Source organism: Hermetia illucens, chromosome 5 (genome assembly GCF_905115235.1).
Source record: "Hermetia illucens chromosome 5, iHerIll2.2.curated.20191125, whole genome shotgun sequence".
Classification (NCBI taxonomy): domain Eukaryota; kingdom Metazoa; phylum Arthropoda; class Insecta; order Diptera; family Stratiomyidae; genus Hermetia; species Hermetia illucens.
Genome location: NC_051853.1, coordinates 98,567,387 through 98,587,657, shown reverse-complemented (window position 1 = coordinate 98,587,657; position 20,271 = coordinate 98,567,387). Strand labels below are relative to the sequence as shown.

The 20,271-nt window shown below is 38.6% G+C and overlaps 2 protein-coding genes across 2 annotated transcripts; one reads left to right on the top strand and one right to left on the bottom strand.

The window, feature by feature from the left end:
* Positions 1-8,742: 8,742 nt before the first annotated feature.
* Positions 8,743-10,861, bottom strand: LOC119658174. Its single transcript, XM_038065441.1, has 2 exons — positions 10,294-10,861; positions 8,743-9,476 (listed from the first exon to the last, which is right to left on the bottom strand). Exons 1-2 carry the CDS (start codon positions 10,859-10,861, stop codon positions 8,743-8,745), a joined length of 1,302 nt encoding a protein of 433 aa, XP_037921369.1.
* A 2,885-nt stretch (positions 10,862-13,746) lies between these two features.
* On the top strand, positions 13,747-20,048 carry LOC119658255. Its single transcript, XM_038065540.1, has 4 exons — positions 13,747-14,216; positions 14,269-14,437; positions 19,249-19,557; positions 19,622-20,048. Exons 1-4 carry the CDS (start codon positions 13,861-13,863, stop codon positions 20,042-20,044), a joined length of 1,257 nt encoding a protein of 418 aa, XP_037921468.1. The 5' UTR covers positions 13,747-13,860; the 3' UTR covers positions 20,045-20,048.
* The last annotated feature ends 223 nt before the right edge of the window (positions 20,049-20,271 follow it).

Here is a 20,271-nt window from a genome sequence, read left to right as displayed (position 1 = left end):
GTACTTTCCGAAACTGACATTAGTTTTGGTGTGAATTGCAAAGTGCGTGAGTAAGGAGTCAAAATGTTCGCACTTGAAGTAAGACAGTACTCATTTTCGGAAACTACCCAACCTAAAAATCCGAAAAAAATCAGGGTGGTGCGTCTAGATAAAGTCTAGGCCTCAAAATATGTCCCATTCCGATATCTCCTCAAATAAACTTATTAATAGTATATTACTACTTTTTAGAAATTTACTGGAAAACCCCCTTAAATTCATTCTAGGACTTCCGAATTTTGTAGCAGCATAGAGGCTAATATTTCGTATATACATGCTAAATTTCGTAGAAATCTGGTAATTAACGCCAAAGTTATAGCAGTTCAAACTTAGCAATTTCGCCCGAATTTACTGCTTCCAAACCCATGCAAATAAGATGCTGACGTCATAATTAACCGGAATAATTGACATTCGCGTGAAACATTAAAGTCGCATTTATGAAGAATCTACTCATCCGCAACCCTTTTTAAGGTTTTGTGTAAAACACTTAGGTGAAATCTAATCTTCGGGAAATATCCCATTCCGGTATCTGCTCAAATAAATTTACTAATAGTATATTATCAACTTTTAGAAATTGGCTAAAAAGCTCCTCTTAAGTTCATCCTAGGTGTATGTCTACTACGACATAGAGGACAGTCTGGTGCATACACATGCCAAGTTTCATGAAAATTCAACTATTAGTGTCAAACTTATAGAAGTTCAAACTTATCAATTTCGTGCTAATTAACACCATCCTAAGCCATACAAATAAGATGCTGACGTCATCATTAACGAGAATAATTGACATTCGGGTGAAATATTAAAATTCCATTCAAGAAGAATCTAATTCTCCCTACTCCTTTTTTATTAAGGTTTTGTGTAGACACTGGTCTGGACACACCAGCGTGTGGAATTTTTACCCACTAAAACCACCCCCGACTCCCTCCCTGCCCCGCGGAACCACCATAAGGTATTACATCACGGGGCGGAGTCAGTTCACTCTAGCTTAATCCCATTTCTTCTATACGCGGCGCACGTGACCGCGCTTTTCTCCTTTCCTCTGCCTTTCGCAATTTATCTTGAATAGATGGGATCATGGAGTTGACCGCATCCCAATTCTCTTGATGTGCTAGCATTTTCGGCACCAGATTTTCTGATACCAACACCTCTCCTAGAGTCTCCTCTAGATTCCTCCTTTCTTCCACAAATCTCGGACAGTGGAAGAATACATGCTCTGGGTCCTCTGGGACTCCATCACAATTTGGACAGTCGGGTGAGGTCTCCAATTTAAACCTTGATTCTCTGCTACCCCACTCTAGCGCCCAACCATTGAAATCACCGGCAATCACCTTTGGACTTCGTACCCTTGCGTCGAGAACAAGATTATCAAGCATTTGCTCGAATTCAGACAGTGCCAAACTTGGTGGGGCGTAGCAGCTGTATACATATACACCACTTATTTTTGCCCACACAAAGCCCCTGGCTGCCTGACTTGCAGTTCATTGTATGGCTTGTCGACCACAAGCCCATATCGCCGCTCCACCAGTCGAATCTGTGACCCATATGCCACCGTGACGGTTTCTATATGGTTCACTTATGATGGCAATTTCGATCTCAGATTCGAACGTGGTCTGCTCAAGTAAATCCTGAGCGATCCTGTAATGATTGAGGTTTATTTGAATAAACCTCATTTTCTCATTGCAGTGAGCGCCTCCCTAAATTCCAGACATTTACCACTTCTGGCAATATGCCGGTTATCCTGTCCCTGTTTTACTTCACACAGTAAGCATTTAGGGCCCCTATTGGCAATATGGCCTTTCTCCCCACACCTTCTGCATCGATCGGATCGATCAATGCTGCTGGTGCATGCCTTCGCGAAGTGCCCAAACATGAGGCATTTAAAGCACCTCTTCAGTGAAATGTTTTCTCTTAAACGGCAGAAGACCCATCCAATCCGAACCCTTCCGGCAGCCAACAAAATCTACGCTGCCTCCGCTGGTACTCGTATTGTGGCCGTTTGTGTACGACCATAGGCTTTTCGTAAGCCCACAACAGACTCTTCGGTAAGTTCTTTCAACTTGAATTGCTCCTTCAGAACAGTACAAATTTCTCCTTTCGATGTCACTTCATCGAGATCCTTACATTGTATATAGAACTCATATTTTTGGGCACGCATTGCGGCATTCTCCCCAAGTGAGTTTTTCACTTGAGTGCGAAAGTCATCAGTTTTGCCACCGCTGGATCTTTTCAGCCCGAACATGAGATCCCCTTTCTGGGTTCTTCGGATTCTGTTCACATTTCCACTCAGATCTTTCAGGCCGGGATCAACTGTCCGTCTGTCTGTCTGTCTGTCCATCACACGCACTTTTCTCGGAGACGGTTACAGCGATTGACACCAAATTTGGTGGAAAGCTGGGAACTATGAACGCTCACGCATACAGTGAGTTACATAGAATTTAAGGGGGTCCCCATACATGCAAAAGGGGGGTGTAAATTTTTTTTCATTAAATGTAGACATGTGGGATATCAAATTAAAGGCCTCGGTTAGTACTTTTCGAAACCGGTCTTAGTTTCGACATTTGTTGGAAAGGTGGGGAGTGCGGGGGGTTGAAAGTGATCATTCATTTAAGGGGGTCATTCTCAGAAACTACCCAACCGAAAAATCTCAAAAAAATCAGGGGTCTGTCACTATATGGTGCCTGGGCTCCGAAATACCGTCCATACTGATATCTATACAAATAAAGTTAATAATAGTATATTACTATAATTTTTAGTAATTGGCTGCAAAACCCCCCTTAAGTTCATGCTAGCACCACGAAATTACGCAACGATATAGGGTATGATATAGAACATAATCTCACCAAGTTTGGTTGGAATCGCACTATTACTAACAAATTTATAATGCGTCAAAGTTGCCGCTGCTTTGCAAATTCAAGACTGTTAATGTCAATATTATCCGAAAATGGATATTCTCACATGGTATATGCATATATTACGTGCTACGTACTAAGAAATACACAAAACCTTTCGTATCTGAAGCGTCCAGCTTCCGGTTTCCCGACTTGTTTATATTTGATGTTGGTTAAGTTGTTGGCATTTACTAATAATATTAAACTTAGAGTGTGAAGCTTACGAGGTTGACTATTATCAATACAAGGCTTTCCATCAAATGATTTATTTAAATCGCTTTTTATAAAATAGAGGGCAATGGAATTTTTAGCTATGTGACACGGAACTGTCGTGCACTCGTCGCTCCTCACATCTTTTTCTTCAGCCTTTGTCCCGTTCACAAGCGGGGTTGACTCGTCGTGATCGGTTTTGTCATTTTATTTTATCAAATGCCTGATCAGGATGTAATCGCGAGACCCTTAAATCCCCATTCAGTGTACCAAACCACCAGTGTTTTGGCCGGCTTTTTGGTTGCTTACCATTGACTTCGATGTTCTGACCAATACTGGTTAGTGAATTCTCATTAGCGTGAATTACGACGTGATCACACCATCGAAAACGCCTCTCTCGCAGTTTTTCCACGATCGGTGCAAACCCATATCGATCGCGGATATTCTCTGTTCCCCATTACCCCAATATGCCGTTCATTGTCTTTTATAGTCGGACAACACTCAGAACTATAGAGAGCGGCAGACAGACGACATTGCAGTAAACTTTAGATTTGGGACGTGCGTAAATACGTCGATCACAATGAACACCAGTTGGGGAATGCCACTTCATCCAGGTTGAGGTGAAACAATTTCATTACGCAGTTTTCCTTTGGCTAATAGCATTGACTCGAGATATTTAAATCGCTGAGTTCTGGCAATGGCAGTAATCTGCCCAGAACTGAGCGATTTAAATATCTCGGGTCGATGCTATAAGCCAATGGAGAACTACGTTACGCTCCTCACATAGGGAAACAGAAAACCTTTTATACCTGAAGCGTCAAGCTTCCGGTTTCCCGACTTGTTTATACTTTCGAAAGGAAAATGTAGGCTAGTCAGTTTTGGAATTCGCCCCATTCGTTGCTGTACGCTGTTTCCCAAGTGTTTTGATCTTGAACCATTCTCGTTTACCTGCTTAAGTCCATCTTGAAGAGTCGTTATGCATTCTGTTTCTCGGCGTCTGGTCATCCTCTGGTTCTTTGGCAAATCCTTCTTCCTCTTCGTCCCACCAATAGCGTCGCCCCTATCGGGAAGGATTCATTGCCTCGGCATGGCTGCATTCCCTACTCTCATTATACATCCGATTATTTGTGCTACCTTTTTAGGCGACGTGGATCATGATCTCCTAATAATATCTCTACAAATACATCTCCTTCAAACATTGATCAGCCCTGATTTCCAGCTTCCCATCCACAAGAACACACTACGTCATTGCCCATTTTCGAAGTGGAGGAAACTGAATATAGTAGTAGCATGAATATAGTGATCATCGACAAACCAAACCATTCTCCTAATCAATATGAAACTCACATATGTCAAATCAAGAATTGAAGATGAACCTGCTCCTGGAAAAGTGCGGGCGTTGAAATCATCTACCATGACTTTGGTGGTTCAACTTCTTGCATCAAAAACTAATAAACTTTGAATTTATTGGCATTGTATCATCGTCACATTTGGTGGCGCAAGTTACATATACACCTACTCACATTACAACAAACTTCTCCAACGACACATAAAGTAAACAATTTAGAATCATTGGAAACACTTTACCAAACCCATTCACATAAATTAGAATCATTAGAAACACTTGACCATTAATCAATATCTTTATTATCAACATTCAGTCAAGTTAATACCAGAGTACTTTGTATAAACAATAAATATGAACCACTCATCAATAATTCTTAAACACTTATCCGATCTAAACATTCAGAAGATAAGAATAATATACCAAATGCATATCTAGCATATTCCTTATCTTTCAAAATATCAAATTACAAAAGATGCAATTCGGCATTTTATAATACATCCTTTGTTCCACATGAATATAAATATGAGCATTTTGTATCGAACAGTTAGTCTAGTGAAATCGCGTAAGAGTAAGATCACGTACTTGGATCTTAATATTATAAGTGAACAATCAGAGTTTTTTTAATAAAGAAAGTATTAAGCCAAAATAATTCTTTTTTTTCGTTTATGGTTTCCGTAACCAAAACTCGCATGATAATTGTATATGCAAATAACAGATATTTTTGCCCTGTTAGTTTAGTTTAGTTTACTGAGGGGAGCGGTAGCTCCGAGCACTCAGGCCATTGTTAGGCCCATAGTACTATCCTCGTAAATCGCCTACGGTTAGGGCGTTCGCGGTTTTTAGGGAATCTGAAAACATTATCTGTGTAGATTCTTCATTGAAGAAAACCTTACCAAGCTGTCTTCGCTTGAGATCTGAAGAGGCCGAGCAGCTACATAAAAAGTGCAGGGCCGTCTCCTCATCCTCCTCACATTTGCTGCACATAGCAGAAACCACCACCCCAATCAATATATTCAGTCGAAACTTTATAAGATCGGAGAAGCCTCATCTGCGAGAGTAAACACTAGGTTTTTTCTTCAGGGTTGTGGGCGACCTTACAGATTGAAGTTTTCACTCAAAAGTAACATTAGTCATGTTTGATCCTAAACTGCGATTGAAAACAACTATTTTATCGCGGTATGAGTTACCAAACCGCCCCCCTGTCGCCCCCCACACGAAAAGCTAAGAACTTCACCAGAACAGATGGGCCGCTCACGCAGAAACATTACCATGCGAATTAAGGGAGATTCCTAAAATCCTCTTTGTGATTGAGAATTCACGAAAAATGGCCACCACTACCTCTTACTGCCAGTGGGTGTACAGTCTACCAATTCTATTTCCAGGAAAAACTTGATTACAAAACAAATATCCAACCTGAGTTAGAAGCTTTTGCCGGAGAGCAACTCTAGTTGTTGTTTGGTAGTTACGCAAGATAATCAGTGATTTCGAAAAATTTATAAATAGGTTTCAGAGAGGCAAAAAGATTTCCGGTCTGTGTGTGTTGATGAATGTGCGTGGACGTGGTACAACATATTCGGTTCCAAATTAAATTTGCGCGTCGTCCATTAATTCTGTTGCACTGAAGACCTGCTCTGACTTGGTCTCGTAGTTGGTAATTGTTAACTTTTGGAGAACTCGTAAGTACAATACTTCCAGCCCATTGTAATTCAGCTTAATTTTTCTACGGTTGACGTGAATGTTCTTCAATGAAAAATTTTAATTTCCTAAACAAAATATCTATTCAAGATAAATAATAGATAATTTAAATCATAAACAAGTCGGAATACCGGAAGCTCGCGCTTCGGGTATAAAGGTTTTGTGTTCATCTTATGTAAGAGACGCACATTTCTCTGTCCGTATATAGCTACAAATCCAACATAATCCTTCATATTTTTCCAAACTACGAGACATACGTACATATTAGAGCCATAGATATCACGCTCACCCTAAACAAACAAACTGCCTATTACCTGCTGTACACATATATGCACGTATCTAAATTTATCGTACCCAAATTTCCGATTTACGTCTTATATCTATCTGAATTAGGCACTAGCCGCAAAGTTCATTAGCACGCATATATTATATACCTACATATAAACATGTCTGGTTGACAAATAACTAAAAAACTAAAACAAAATAATTGTCTGCCACCCAATTCAGAAGAATTCATTTCGTTGTGGTATTGACGAATTGATATGTGATGATGACGTCATGCGGGTTGTAGAGTGCACGAAATTCACAAAAAATTGTAAAGTTTCACCCCCAATAACTTTGTTAATAATAGTTGGATTTTCTTCAAACTTGACCAAACTGTGCATTATATTCTTCGTTACACTCATGCCAAATTTTGTATTTCTGAGACGAACATAAGAGGGGGTGCCGGGTAAATTTCTAAAATGTGGAAATATACTATTATTAACTTTATTTGTGCAGATATCGGAACCGGATATATTTTGAGGCCTAGATTTCGTAGAGGTGCACCACTGTGATTTTTTCCAGATTTTTCGGTTGGATAGGTTCTGAGAACGAGACCTGTTACACTTTTTGTGGGTCATATTTTCAACCCTTACTCCCCTATGTTTCATCTAATATCAAATATTGAACCAGATTCGAAAAGTACTAATTGAGACCTTTCATTTGATACCCTACTTGGCTACATTCTGTGAAAAAAAAATTTGCACCCTCCATTCACATGTACGGAGAGCCCCCCCTTAAACTTAACGCAAGATGGCGCCACTTACTGCATGTAAAGGGATCACCAGATTACATACTCTCACCAATTTTCGTGACAATCGGTCTAGCCGTTTCCGAATAAATCGGGTGTGACAGACAGACAGACAGACAGACAGACAGACAGACAGACAGACAGACGGACAGACGGACAGACAGACACCGTCACCATTCTAATAAGGTTTTGTTTCACACAAAACCTTAAAAAATATATTTTACTTTAATAAAAGCTTGACAAGTGAACCAATCTTAGAACTTATGGTAGAGGACATAGAGCTAGAATTAGAACTAACTTAATTTTATTACTTTCAATTGTTTATTGTTTATGGTGTTATGTTATTATGAATGTTGCACTGCAAATAGTGCTTTGGTCTTGGGTCTTTCCCATGGACCGAAGATGTTCTTGATGCAACTGACAAAACAACGTCTGGTGCAATTACTAAGAATTATCAACAAGCAATAGATAGTTAATGTGGGAATGTTTTGAATAAGTGGGTCTCACTATGGATTGTTGAAAGTAGAATCATTAGGATTGGGAACCTGATACGTAACCTCCCTTTCCTTTAATTCAAAATTCTCCAGAATTTTTCTCGATTTTGAAATTTCATCATTTATGGTGTTTATAGTTACTTTAAAATTTCCATTTTTTTTTTAAAGTAAAAATCTAGTGAAAATTGCTGTAAGTACTAAAATGAAAATTATTGTTGAGCCAGCAAAGTAATTTACATTTTTATGGAATTGTAATGCTTTAATTTTTTCTAGATTCGCTATGTTTTGAATTGAAATATCTTTAAAGTTTAGCTTTTCAGTGAAATTGTATTTTACATGGTAGTAAAAACTGTTATAAATTTTAGATTTTTTGTTCCAAATGTTTGGTTTAGAATTTTTTTGGTACAATTATTAATGGTTATTAAGTAATTGCCATTTTGACTAATTTCTCTCTCATCACATTCATTTACAATTTTTTGATTTTTTACATTTTTACAAGTAAGTGTCGTCTATTATTTTGACTTCGGTTACATCATTTTCTCGGATGTGACAATTTCTCTCCTCTATAAAGTTTCTTAATATTTTTAGATCCTTTTTATAGAATGAATCGTTAATATAATGGTATTTACTTTTATTTATTTCAACAAAATATTGGCCGTCAATGATAATTTCTAGATTCTCTGCGGTAGGTATTGCAGTAATAAATTTATAATCAATCAACTAATAAGAATTTGGTACTTTAATGACTAGAATCAGGGTATCCTTGTCGTATTTTAGGAGTCCTACTTTAATATATTTGAGTCCGTAAAAATCTAGTCGAGTCTCTTTCAGTTCCGTTGCCGTCAACATACTAGGATGTATTAAACCGTGTTTTATTAGCGCTATGTTATCAATTATTTGATTTAATTTGTCCTCAAAGGTCTTTAATTTCAAGATTTGATTTAATTTTGTTTGTTGTAAAATAATTCGGTTTGTCCCATATTTATTGTAGTAAAACCATTAGTGGTTATGATTGGATTCACTGTTAACGATGCTTGAGTTTGTGGAAGTGCCAGCAGGGTCAGTATGGGAAATACTGATATCATCATCTGAAAATTTTCGTGGACGTTTAATGTTACTTGGGTGTTCGCCTTGCATTTCCTTAAGCCTATATCGGGGTTCATTTTTGTAGTGATTACGTTTATGATTTTTTACAGGAATGGTATTTCGAATTTCTTTATATTCTTCCCTACTTTCATTAAGTTTCGCAATAATCTTTTCCTTAAATGCTAGTATTCTTTCCCTTAATTTTACCGGGTCGGTTAGCATTGCCTCTTCTGGTGTCATTTTTATAGTTGAATGGAACCTATTGTTATAGTTTTGGACAGGTCTGTGTAGTTTTTGAACTATTGTCAAATCCAATTTTCTCATAGCTACAAATTTTTCCTGAATAGTGGAATGAAATCTATTTATATCATTATTACCGGTGTGTGTGTTGGGTTTAGTTAAATGAAGATCAACATTTTGTTCTCTAAGAAATTCTTTGAAGTTTTCTGCTTTGAATTCATTTTCAGCGACCAGCTTTTGAGGTTTTCCGAATTTAGAAAAGTGTTCCTCTAGAGCTTCAACCTTTTTTGTCCAGTTACGATTGGGTAAATGATATACATATGCCTTTTTCGATAATTTATCTATCAAGGTCAGAAATGGTTGTTTAGAGAAGAAGTAAACATCCATGTGAAGTATTTGACTTGGTTCTGTGGGTGTTGCACAAATTTTATATTTAATTTTTATTGGTCTGCGCTCGTACTTGGTTTCGAGGCAAGTTTTGCAATTATTTATTATTTTAGCTATTTCCTTCGCTAACTTAGGGTAATATACTTTGTTTTTCAGGTTGTGGTAGGTTTCGACTATACCGCTATGAAGGCTTTCTGGATATGGTAGAGCGATATTTGCTTGTGGAGTTCTTCTAAACTTTTATTTTCTTTTGCACAATGGGTTGCTTTTATGAAATTTCTTTCTTTCTGATTTCCAAAGAGTTCTATTAAAAACTGTTGTATTATATTGAACTGGTGATAGGAAATGTGTAAATTCCGATGACACCTGGTGTGACAAATCTCCTAAAGAGACCTATCAAATACTTTCTGTTTCTCGACATATCTACGTAAATTATTCTTCTACCATGCAGGGTTTCTATTTCACGATCAACATCGTAGCTCAGTATCAATTGAGTTTTATATCTATTAACTATTGTTTCCTTTATGGGAATATGATCTAACTGTTATTCTTCCTGAGAATGTATGGTGGCATTGTCAGACAGAACATGTACGGAATGATTTTCATTCTCCTTATTCACGTTACAGAGTTTCAAACGCCTCGATGTATTCCAGGTCGTTTTCATTAATCTTTTTTCCTTTTTTAGATATTTTATCATTGGACTGGCTATCTTGGCATAATCTTTTACAAACTTGCGGTAATAACCGGTAGCAACCAAAAAACTGTTTAATTGTTTTTCGGTTTTGGGAAGGGGATAATTTTGAATACTCTCGATTTTTCTAGGGTTTGGCTTCATACCTTCGGATGTTAGGACATGGCCCAAAAATTCTGTATTTCTCTTCAGAAAGGAACATTTATCAACCTGCAATTTTAGATTATGTTGAGAAAGTTTTTTGAAAATTAAGGTAAGGGATTGAATATGCTCCTGAAGGCTAGTTGAGAAGACGAGTATGTCATCTAAATAGACGACACATATTTTATTGATATAATCACGGAGAATATTATTCATCAGCCTTTGGAAAGTGGCTGGTGCGTTTTTTAAACCAAAGGGCATCCTGAGGTATTCGTATAGACCGCAGGGCGTAACAAAAGCTATTTTGGGTATATCATTTGGATTCATTTTGATTTGATGATATCCCTTAGCCAAATCAATTGAAGTAAAGTACTGGACTCTTCCGAGCTTATCCAGGATACTGTCAATGTTCGATAGGGGATATTTATCGTCTACTGTTATCTCGTTGAGCTTCCTGTAGTCAACGAATAGGCGAAATTTTTGTCGTCCCGAATTGTCGAGTTTCTTTGCTACAACGACAATTGGAGAGGCATATCTACTATTAGATTTCCTAATTATACCCTGTCGCTCCATTTCCTCTACTTGTCTCCGTACTTCTTCTTCGTGCTTTGCGGAAATCGATATAGTCTCGCGTTAATGGGTTCGTCTGTAGTTGTTCTTATCTCGTGTGTGATCATATCTGTATTGGTTAGTTGATCACCATCTATATACATTAAATTGTTAAATTTCCTTAACAGAGTTTCAATTTCCTTTCTTTCTTGTACATTTAAATAGCTCAAATCCATTGTTCCTGAATCTGAGTTGAGGTCAAAACAATCAAGAGTTGTTTTGTTCTCAGTGGAGTACATTGGGATTTCAGTTCCGTTATTAAGGACAATGCATTTTTTGCTGAAATCGATGGTTTTTACAATTTTAACTAATATGTCCATGCCAATTAGTAAATCGTATGGTTTATCAGTTAACCCGCGTTTATACCATTCGATAGCACCGTGAGACTCATCCCTGAATTCTCGTGGTATACTTGTGATAATTCTTTCTACCACTTCTGTTGATATTTTATTAATTGTTTGGAGTTTCATTTTGGTTTTTTCCCAAACTTTAAATTTATTACAGTCCACCCTATTAGAGTTAATGATACTCATTGTTGACCCTGTATCTATTAATCCTTTATATTTAACATCGTCAATTGTGAGGTCAACAAGGATTTTTCTTCCGAGGCCTAGTTTAGAAAAAACGTCGTTTCTAACTTCTTCCGTGTGATTTTCGTGTGTGATTTGATCAACATCCATTGCATCAGGTTGCTGATCAGGATTTCTGGTTTGGCCAGAAGAATTGAACGATGGTCGTAAATTAGACCATTCATTTCGAGAAAAGTTATTATTTCGGGAACTATTTTGATTTTGTCCTTGGACACCCAAATTCCGATTGCGGTAATTATAATTATTGTATTTATTAAATGAGTTTTCATTATGAGATCTTTGTTGATCATGGTTAGAACTGTGACCATGAGATTGAGAAGTATTATGAGAATCATGCGACTTATTAGGATCGATAATTAGAATTTCGAGCATTGTTAGAGTTTAAAGATTTTTTATGGTTTTGTCTATCTTGTTGTGTATGTCGTTCGTCTGGTACCCAAAATTCTTTCTCTATGTTATTTTGATCAAAACCTACACAGGAGTTTAAAATTTCTTTTATTTGGTTCAAATCAAACATGTCCTTTATTTCGCGTGACAAATTTCCTGATACAACTTCTTTTATTTTATTCACAAGTATAATATAAAAGGTATTTTTTGTATTTATAATATCGTTTTCGTATATGACAAAACAATTAATTTCTTGAATGAGTTTTCCTATCTTAAAATTTAAATCAGCAATTGAACTTACTTTTAGAATGCTAATTCTCATTGAAATTTCCTTGTGGCTGCAAGATGGTCGAAAATGTTGTTTTAACAGGCTTCTAGCTGCTTCCCAGGTCCTTGGATCATTGTGAAGAAAAAGTTCCTTTGATTTTCCGGTGATTTTGATATTATAAATATGAGTCCATAATTCGCTGCGATATTCTGGATTCGTGGAGTTTAGATGATTATCGACGACGTTGATGAATTTTGTTAATCGTTGACGCTCTCCTTTAAACTCCTGAATATATGATATGTCCTTGGCGGCTTGGCTGGCCCAACTCAGTTGAGGTTGTTGTTGTTCCTGTAGGTTTGCCAAGTTCTGTAGGGCTGCAACTAATTGTTGCATCAACGCTGCTTTCATTTCGATGTTGCTGATGATGTTTTCCCAATAAAATGGAATTCTATCCTTACGAGGAAGTTTGGAAATGTAATGTAATCTGCATTAAAAGATCGGTATGGTGCTAGCGTGCTAATGGGCCCAAATTTTGAAATTTTTCGGTGCGCGATTGCACTACACTAATGCACTGTTCACTTGCTTTTGGTAAATTGAATTTTTTGCCTATTTTGCAAATAAAATTTTCACTGGTTTGTAATATTATATTTTCTCCTTTTTCAGATGGGTTTTACTTGGGTGGGGTGGAAAACACTATTCACTGATTTTTAGTGAGAAAGGTGTTTTTCTTTCGCTGAGAAATGCACTCACACTGTTTTCACAATATTATTTTTCTATTTCCGAGATTCGACCCCAGCCTCAGGGCTTCATTTGAGGCAGGAATTAAGACTTAGTTTTGCCTCTCGGAGTATTTGAATTAATTAATTACGTGTTCGCGTTTTCCGTTTTTCGTGTACTCACTACGTTCGTTCTCAATGGATCCTGCCCGTTTAGCAAGGATCCTACCGACTGCGCCAGATAAATAATAGATAAATTAAATCATAAAAAAATATATTTTACTTTAATAAAAGCTTGACAAGTGAACCAATCTTAGAACTTATGGTAGAGGACATAGAGCTAGAATTAGAACTAACTTAATTTTATTACTTCCAATTGTTTATTGTTTATGGTGTTATTATTATGAATGTTGTACTGCAGATAGTGCTTTGGTCTTGGGTCTTTCCCATGGACCGAAGATGTTCTTGATGCACCTGACAAAACAACGTCTGGTGCAATTACTAAGAATTATCAACAAGCAATAGATAGTTAATGTGGGAATGTTTTGAATAAGTGGGTCTCACTATGGATTGTTGAAAGTAGAAACGTTAGGATAGGGAACCTGATACGTAACCTGCATAGTTATGCTATTAAGATAAGAAGCCAATAACGAATGGATTTATCGCTTCTGCAATTGCAATCATAGAATGATGAGTCTTTATAGTGACGAATGTGCTTGAAATGATTAATTACGACGGACAGCCGATATAGCAGCCCAAGCGTGTGATTCACTCCATTGACTACTTTAACTCGCCGCATTGTATTGGCGCATTTGTAATCAGCACTATCAAGACTGATAAGATTTTGCAACTTTTCGCAACGTTGGCACAATGTTTTATTCTGTATTATTGCAGTAACTTTTCAACCCGCTTAAAGACAGGTCCCAACTCTCTTTGTTGAAGCAGCAATAGATTGCGAGCTATCAATTTTATTCAATTCAATCTTTCGTTCCAGTTAAAGTGATGGGTTCTGAAGCTGAAGCCGATTTTGTTGTCCCGGACCACTTAACCAGGGAGGTGTTCCGGAAGTGCATTGAAAAAGACCTCAATGTGGATAATATTCGAATCGTCCACTTCGAAATAACTCCCGGGAGCAGCCCCGGTGACAACTACACAAGCAAAATATATCGCTGCAAAGTCATATATAACCAACCGCACACTGAGGACAAGACAATCCATTTTCTTGCTAAAAGTATGATTGTTATCCACCTTAGCGATGACTTTAGTCAGAGTGATATCATAGAGAGAGAAATAAATGTTTACCGAGACCTGCTACCAAAATTGAGCAAATTTTTAGGAGGAACAATCGTGGCCCCGAAGTGAGTTCTATGGTAGTTTACAAGAATATGTTTAACTTGTGATGTAATGCAGGTGCTATGACATCTTTACCGAACCAAATCAGAACTTTATTTTCGAGGACTTGAAAGCATTAGGATACACTTGCGCCGACCGAGTAAGCGGACTAGATGCAGACCATTTGAAAGTAGTGTTGAATAAGATCGCTAAATTCCATGCAGCGTCGATAAAATTACTTGAAGAAGTAAGTACTTACTCACAATTACACTGTAACATTTGGGTCTCCCCCGCAGTTAAGAATTTGATGTTTTTAACTAACACCTTCTACTCATCTGAACACAACAATCCATATTGGATCAGGGCCTTGAAGTGTGTTAGAGCACTTCATTCAAGACCGTAACGGTACACTACAGTAGACTGTAGGAGGCAATGTGGTCAGCATTGCGCTCGCCCGAGATTATTACCCTGATTTGACTCAGGTACTCATTCACAGCTGAGTCGACTGGTATCCGACGTCAAATCACGATACAAATTAATTCCAATTAAAATTATAAAATGAGAGCATTGGGGCGAAATATTTGGCTTAACAGAGACGTTTACCAGTGCATTAGTACTGTCGCAAAAGTACCTTATCATTTTCCAGCAATTAATCCCGCCTCCATGGTCGGTTTCACTTTATATGTCATCATGATTAAATTTGATTAGATTCGATAAGACCACCAGACCCTGTGACCAAAAATTATGTAAGCATACAAAATACTTGAGCACCCATTTCCCAGGCAGTGTGGAAATTCAGAACAGTTCTTTGTCATTTTTGCATCGATGATACCCATTATCATCATCATCAACGGCGCAACAACCGGAACTGGAAGTCTAAACATCCCAATTCGATATCCTTAAAAACTATCTGCAGTCCTGGCCTAAGTCATTGCTCCATGTGAGGCGTGGCAGGCGTCTTCTTTTTCTACCATAGAGATTGCCTAAAACTCTCCGAGCTGGATCAACCTTTCCCATACGGATCAAGTAACCCACTCACCGCAACCTATTGAATCTTATTTTATTCAGTACCAGACGGTCATTGTATCCGTCATAAATTTCGTCGTTATACTTCTATAGGCTACGGAATCGTCGATCCTCTAATAGGAGACCAAAAATTCTTCGGAGTATATTTCGTTCAAAGAATAGATTTCGCAAGTTTTCTTGCTAACAACCCAAGCCTCCGTAGAGTACATGAGAACTGACAAAATCAGTGTCTTGTAGAGACACATTTAGTGCCCAGTCTATATTAAGAGCTCCCGTGTATTGGGGCATTAACCACACCTATGTGCCATTGTTATCGATTTACTGGAAATGTGTTCCTTTCAGGCCTTGCCGAGAAACTTGAACTCTTCCTCTACTATTGTGCGGCACGTGCTTTTGGAGCGACTTACCCGTCGATCATCTTGGAATTGTATCCATTGCATGACGTAATCCGAAATGGAGTTATCATACTTTCGCAATGTGTAACCTATTCACTGCCACATCCACCCTCAACATCAACGCGACCATACTATCTCTGAAAACCTTGCTTTGTTGGTGTTTATCTTCAGGTCGACTATACTTGCCTCTTTTTCTAAATCCCGAGCCATTTCGCCAAAGTCCTTGAAATGAAATAAGTGTATTTGATGAACCGAATAATTATCCACGGAACCCCTCTACGTCCTCCTAAAAAACCAACGTAGGGAATACCATCGACAACAAGAAGAAAATATATCTTCAGCAAGATGTTACCCTGAAGGACCCCGCATTGGACTCCAAGTTCCCGTAAGAGTTTATATCAATGCCCAGAGAATAACTGTATGAGAGGTACCTTCATCACATTTTGTACGCTTGAGAACCGTGGAAAAATACACCTTGCACTTGCTAGTCATCATGAATGAGAAACCAACGGCTGACGCTAAATACCACGGGATTGTTGAGTAATACCTATAACACCAAATGCCTGAGAGTCGGTAAAGCTCACCACCTTCAAACGCAATCGATCGCAAGACAAAATCAAACGGAGCAAAGTATGCAAAAGCTCGGACGTCAACCGAAATCTGGAAAAACCTAAACAGCAACAACCGTTAACGGATGCTAATTCTGCTGGCGGCAAACAAGCGCGGGATGTGGAGACCAGCGTTGAGTCCAGGCTGTCGGTAATGGTCACCTATTAAAAGGCACGGTGAACAACATTCCCTGTTTCGATGCCAGTTGGTCCTCTGGTTCCACGTTATAACATGCGAAGACTAATTTTCCAAATATTTACTCCGTTCGTACGTCGCTAAGGTCAGCGAGGGCTGAGAGATCCCCAGGTGACCGGTTGAAAGCAACTGGTTGTCGAGTATCCGCGTGACCAAGGACAACTCGTCCAATCTTTGCGCCTTAAAAGCTTCATGATTCCCGTTGGCAATTGGATGGTTAACAAAAACGAGGAATTCCAGGGGAACAGTTAACCTATTTTGCTCCATATAAACGGATCCAATCGACGCCACCAACTAGCTGTTGGAGAATATAAAAATCGACGGTCCAACGGAAACTGACGAACCCCCTACACAAACAGATAATTCTGCGGGTAGCGCAGATAAATCTGCAGCGCTCAAAGTTCATCTCAGTTAATCTGCCAGTTTTCCTCGACATCGACATTGCATTAATACTGAAGTCCCGGATCGGAAGAAGTCACAGTACAAAAGACACTAATCCGGACAGACGTTGAGCATGTATCGTCACCAGGAAGAACCTAGACGCTTTTCTATGTTCAGACCTGGGTTTCTGCGATCTGATCGGGCTAATGATGCAGCTAACGGGAGCGCCTTACATGACTCATAAACGATCAGCTCCACCAGAAGAACCGCAACATTTGACGTCCAGCATCGCGGCAAAGAAGCCCAACCTGTTGATCGGCTACGACGGCAATGCAAGGCATACGCTTTGCGACACCTCAAAAATCAACGAAAAAAGCGAGTCGTTCTTTGATTTTGGTTTTAACATAAATCTATCAATGTGTAATAGGGGCAGTACACCAACCTTCCACTTTCTCAGCTCGGAGAACTGTCAAGTTATCCTCCGAAGAATTTTTGGCCCCCTACATGAGGATGGACCATTCCGTAGCCTACACAATGACGAAATCTATGAGCGATACCATGACCGTCAGGTTATGGATAAAATCCGGCTCAATAGGTTACGGTGGCCGGGTCACTTAATCCGTATGGATGAGGATGATCGAGATCAGAAAGTCTATAAGGGCAATATCTATGGTAGAAAAAGAAGACGAGGCAGACCCTGCCTGAGATGGATCGATGGCGTAGGTCAGGACGCCGGACAGCTTTTATAGATATCATATTGATGGGCCTCGGCCCAAAACTGGGATGTCTGGAGTTCAAGTTATTAAGGCAGGCCTAGACCGGATACCGGTTGTTGCGCGGTTGATGATGCTGATGAACAGGCACAACATGCAAGTCAAGGCAAACAATCATCAAGTGATGATTTCTTTAAAGCGGATGTCAGCGGCCCTTTTGTTTTTTTTATCCAGGAAGCAATTCCTCCCTCAACTGCTGATCACAATGCAATCGCCCTGATTGTTGTTGGGAGACTCTGGGCTAGAATAATATGCCACCGAGAACGAGGCAATTAAAGCAGCAGAAATCCACAAAGTTCCCACCACGTGTCCTCGTCAAGTGTCCGAGCGAGCAGAACTCTTCTTGGCATTTAGATCACTCAATACGATGGTAATGTCGCCTTTACAGAGCCTCTGTAGGGCCGCATCCAATTGCACTATTTTGAAATTTCGCACTCACCTTTCTGTCTAAAACTTGCTCCCAGTAAGAATAGCGCCTTGTGGTTGCTTCAAACATTGGTCAAGCAGTGAATTTCAGCTTATTTCAATCAAGATTTCTGGGGGAGTATTCTCGGGAACCGCAAAGTTTGAGCTCACTTAACTCGAGGCTGTCCAGATTGTAACATCAGACCTCTCAAGTAGGAAAAACTAAGCATTCTGGAGACTTTCGATATCATTATCGCAGATCGTTTATATAATAACAGAAAATATAATAGTAACCAATAAGTAGTAAATCCTTATTGGAGGCGTCGATGACATTCCGATCTGATACCGACACCATCATTGCTTTCATTAGTGGACAGCCCCAAATCATGCATCCTATAAGGCACGTTATTTTCTATTGATTTGGTTTTGCATATGCTGTTATTTGGATAGTTTACAACAAGTCCTTTTTACGCAAAAGCAAGATGAATACATTTTCCTTTTTCTGTGGTTAGGTGCCTTCATTGTTTTCAGGCAATTGTCACGTGTTTTCGATACCATTGTAGAAGCAAGCAATCCGGTAACCGGTTGTCAATCTCATAGAAATGAGGTGGGTTGGGTGGTGGATGTGGTATCATAAGGACCGAGGTATACTGCTACTTCTTGAACAGTTGTTCAATGCGTCATTGAGAGTAATCATGCCAGTGTCATTAGGACCCAGTGCCAGAAGCCCTATTTCTTCAGATTCAGCCGTAGACCGTATTGCATGGGTGATCGTTCAGAATTCGAGATTAGCTTCGGTATAACAGAGCCTAGAATCAAATGCGTTATCTATATCGACGAAAGAAACCTAAAAAACCCGATGTTTCTCCATGACTAGCCGAACGACGTAGATTGCGTGGCCAGTGTTACAACTGGATGGTTGGCGGTCATTTCAGTAAAATCTCGATTCCTCAAGAATCTTCATCCTCTGGGATAACTATTGAAAAGATCTGTAGTTTAATGCCGCTGCTTGACTGTCCATTATCTTGGAAATTGACTGTGTTACGCGACCTTATCAATCAGATTTACATCTTCGCCGCTGACGTGATTGAACCATCCACTTCCCTGCGTTGCACAGTATTAAATGCGGTGTTCGGCAAAAAAAGTTCTCCACAAAGTGACTCGAAATAGTTGAAACAGGACTGAAAAAAATATGTATCTTATGCTCGAACTGGCGATTTTCCAGAATGCATTTCATAATCACACACTCTAAGTACATACATATTTTCCAACAGGAACCGTCGATCGAAGGTGCATTTCCTTTAGGATTCATCAATGAAATATCAATGAAAGAACCAGTCGTCCAGGGATTTTTCAAAGGCAATTTGAAATTGGCAGCGGAAATAGTGAACACAATTCCAGGATATGAACGTTTTAGTGCGAAACTAATGAAAGTCTACGATAATTTCGTAGATATCGCTTTGAAAATGATGAGACCCGATCCTGTAAAAGACACAAAAGTAATGAATCATGGCGATCTATGGGTAAATAACTTCTTATTCAAATATAATGAAGAGACAAAGGAGCCGACTGATGTACTCTTTGTAAGTTTAGAACTTCTAGTTGATCTCTGCAATAGATTAAACCATTATTTTCAACAATTTTCAGGTTGACTATCAGGGAACGTTTGTCAACAGCCCCGCTATTGATATCAACTATTTATTTAGCACAAGCGCACAATTGGATCCCCTTCGCAGAAAGCTGGATTTGATTGAAAAAGATTATTATCCAGTTTTTGTGAACGAACTCCAAAGATTAGAAGTAAAGTCGGTACCTTCCTTGGAAGATATATTTGGACAAATTAGATCACGGGAGATGTTCAGTATTATTAACCTTTTCGCAGTTCTACCCTTGGTATCTATCAATAGAGAAGAGTCCAAAACAAACGACTACACCCAATTTCTAGATGCAGATAAATCTAAACGAAAAACGTTAATTGGAATGTATACTGATCGATTTATGGAAGCTATGAAATTCACTTTGAACAACTTAGAAGATGTAATTGATGAAACAATAAATGAATATTCTTGATTTACAGCAGTGTATTATCATGTATATGGAATAAAAAAAAATGGATTGTTACGGGGATGAATCGTTTAAATTTTTATAATTCAAGGCAAATATACTTTTAAGCGTTGACCAAATTAATTGAACTGAAATTGTTTGTTTGTTTTAGAAGGGATTCCATTGGAAACGAAATGAAAGCACCATAGGCAGAAATGCTGCTCAAGAAGCATAGACAGAAGTTTTTAAGCTTT

Excerpts from the sequence above, each read along its gene's own strand:
- LOC119658174 (XM_038065441.1), bottom strand. The coding sequence starts at position 10,861 with ATGGAGCGACAGGGTATAATTAGGAAATCTAATAGTAGATATGCCTCT. Across the intron at positions 9,477-10,293 it reads CCATGTCCTAACATCCGAAG|AACCAAGTCAAATACTTCAC; the intron begins GTATGAAGCCAA and ends CAACACCCACAG.
- LOC119658255 (XM_038065540.1), top strand. The coding sequence starts at position 13,861 with ATGGGTTCTGAAGCTGAAGCCGATTTTGTTGTCCCGGACCACTTAACC. Across the intron at positions 14,217-14,268 it reads GGAACAATCGTGGCCCCGAA|GTGCTATGACATCTTTACCG; the intron begins GTGAGTTCTATG and ends GATGTAATGCAG. Across the intron at positions 19,558-19,621 it reads AGCCGACTGATGTACTCTTT|GTTGACTATCAGGGAACGTT; the intron begins GTAAGTTTAGAA and ends AACAATTTTCAG.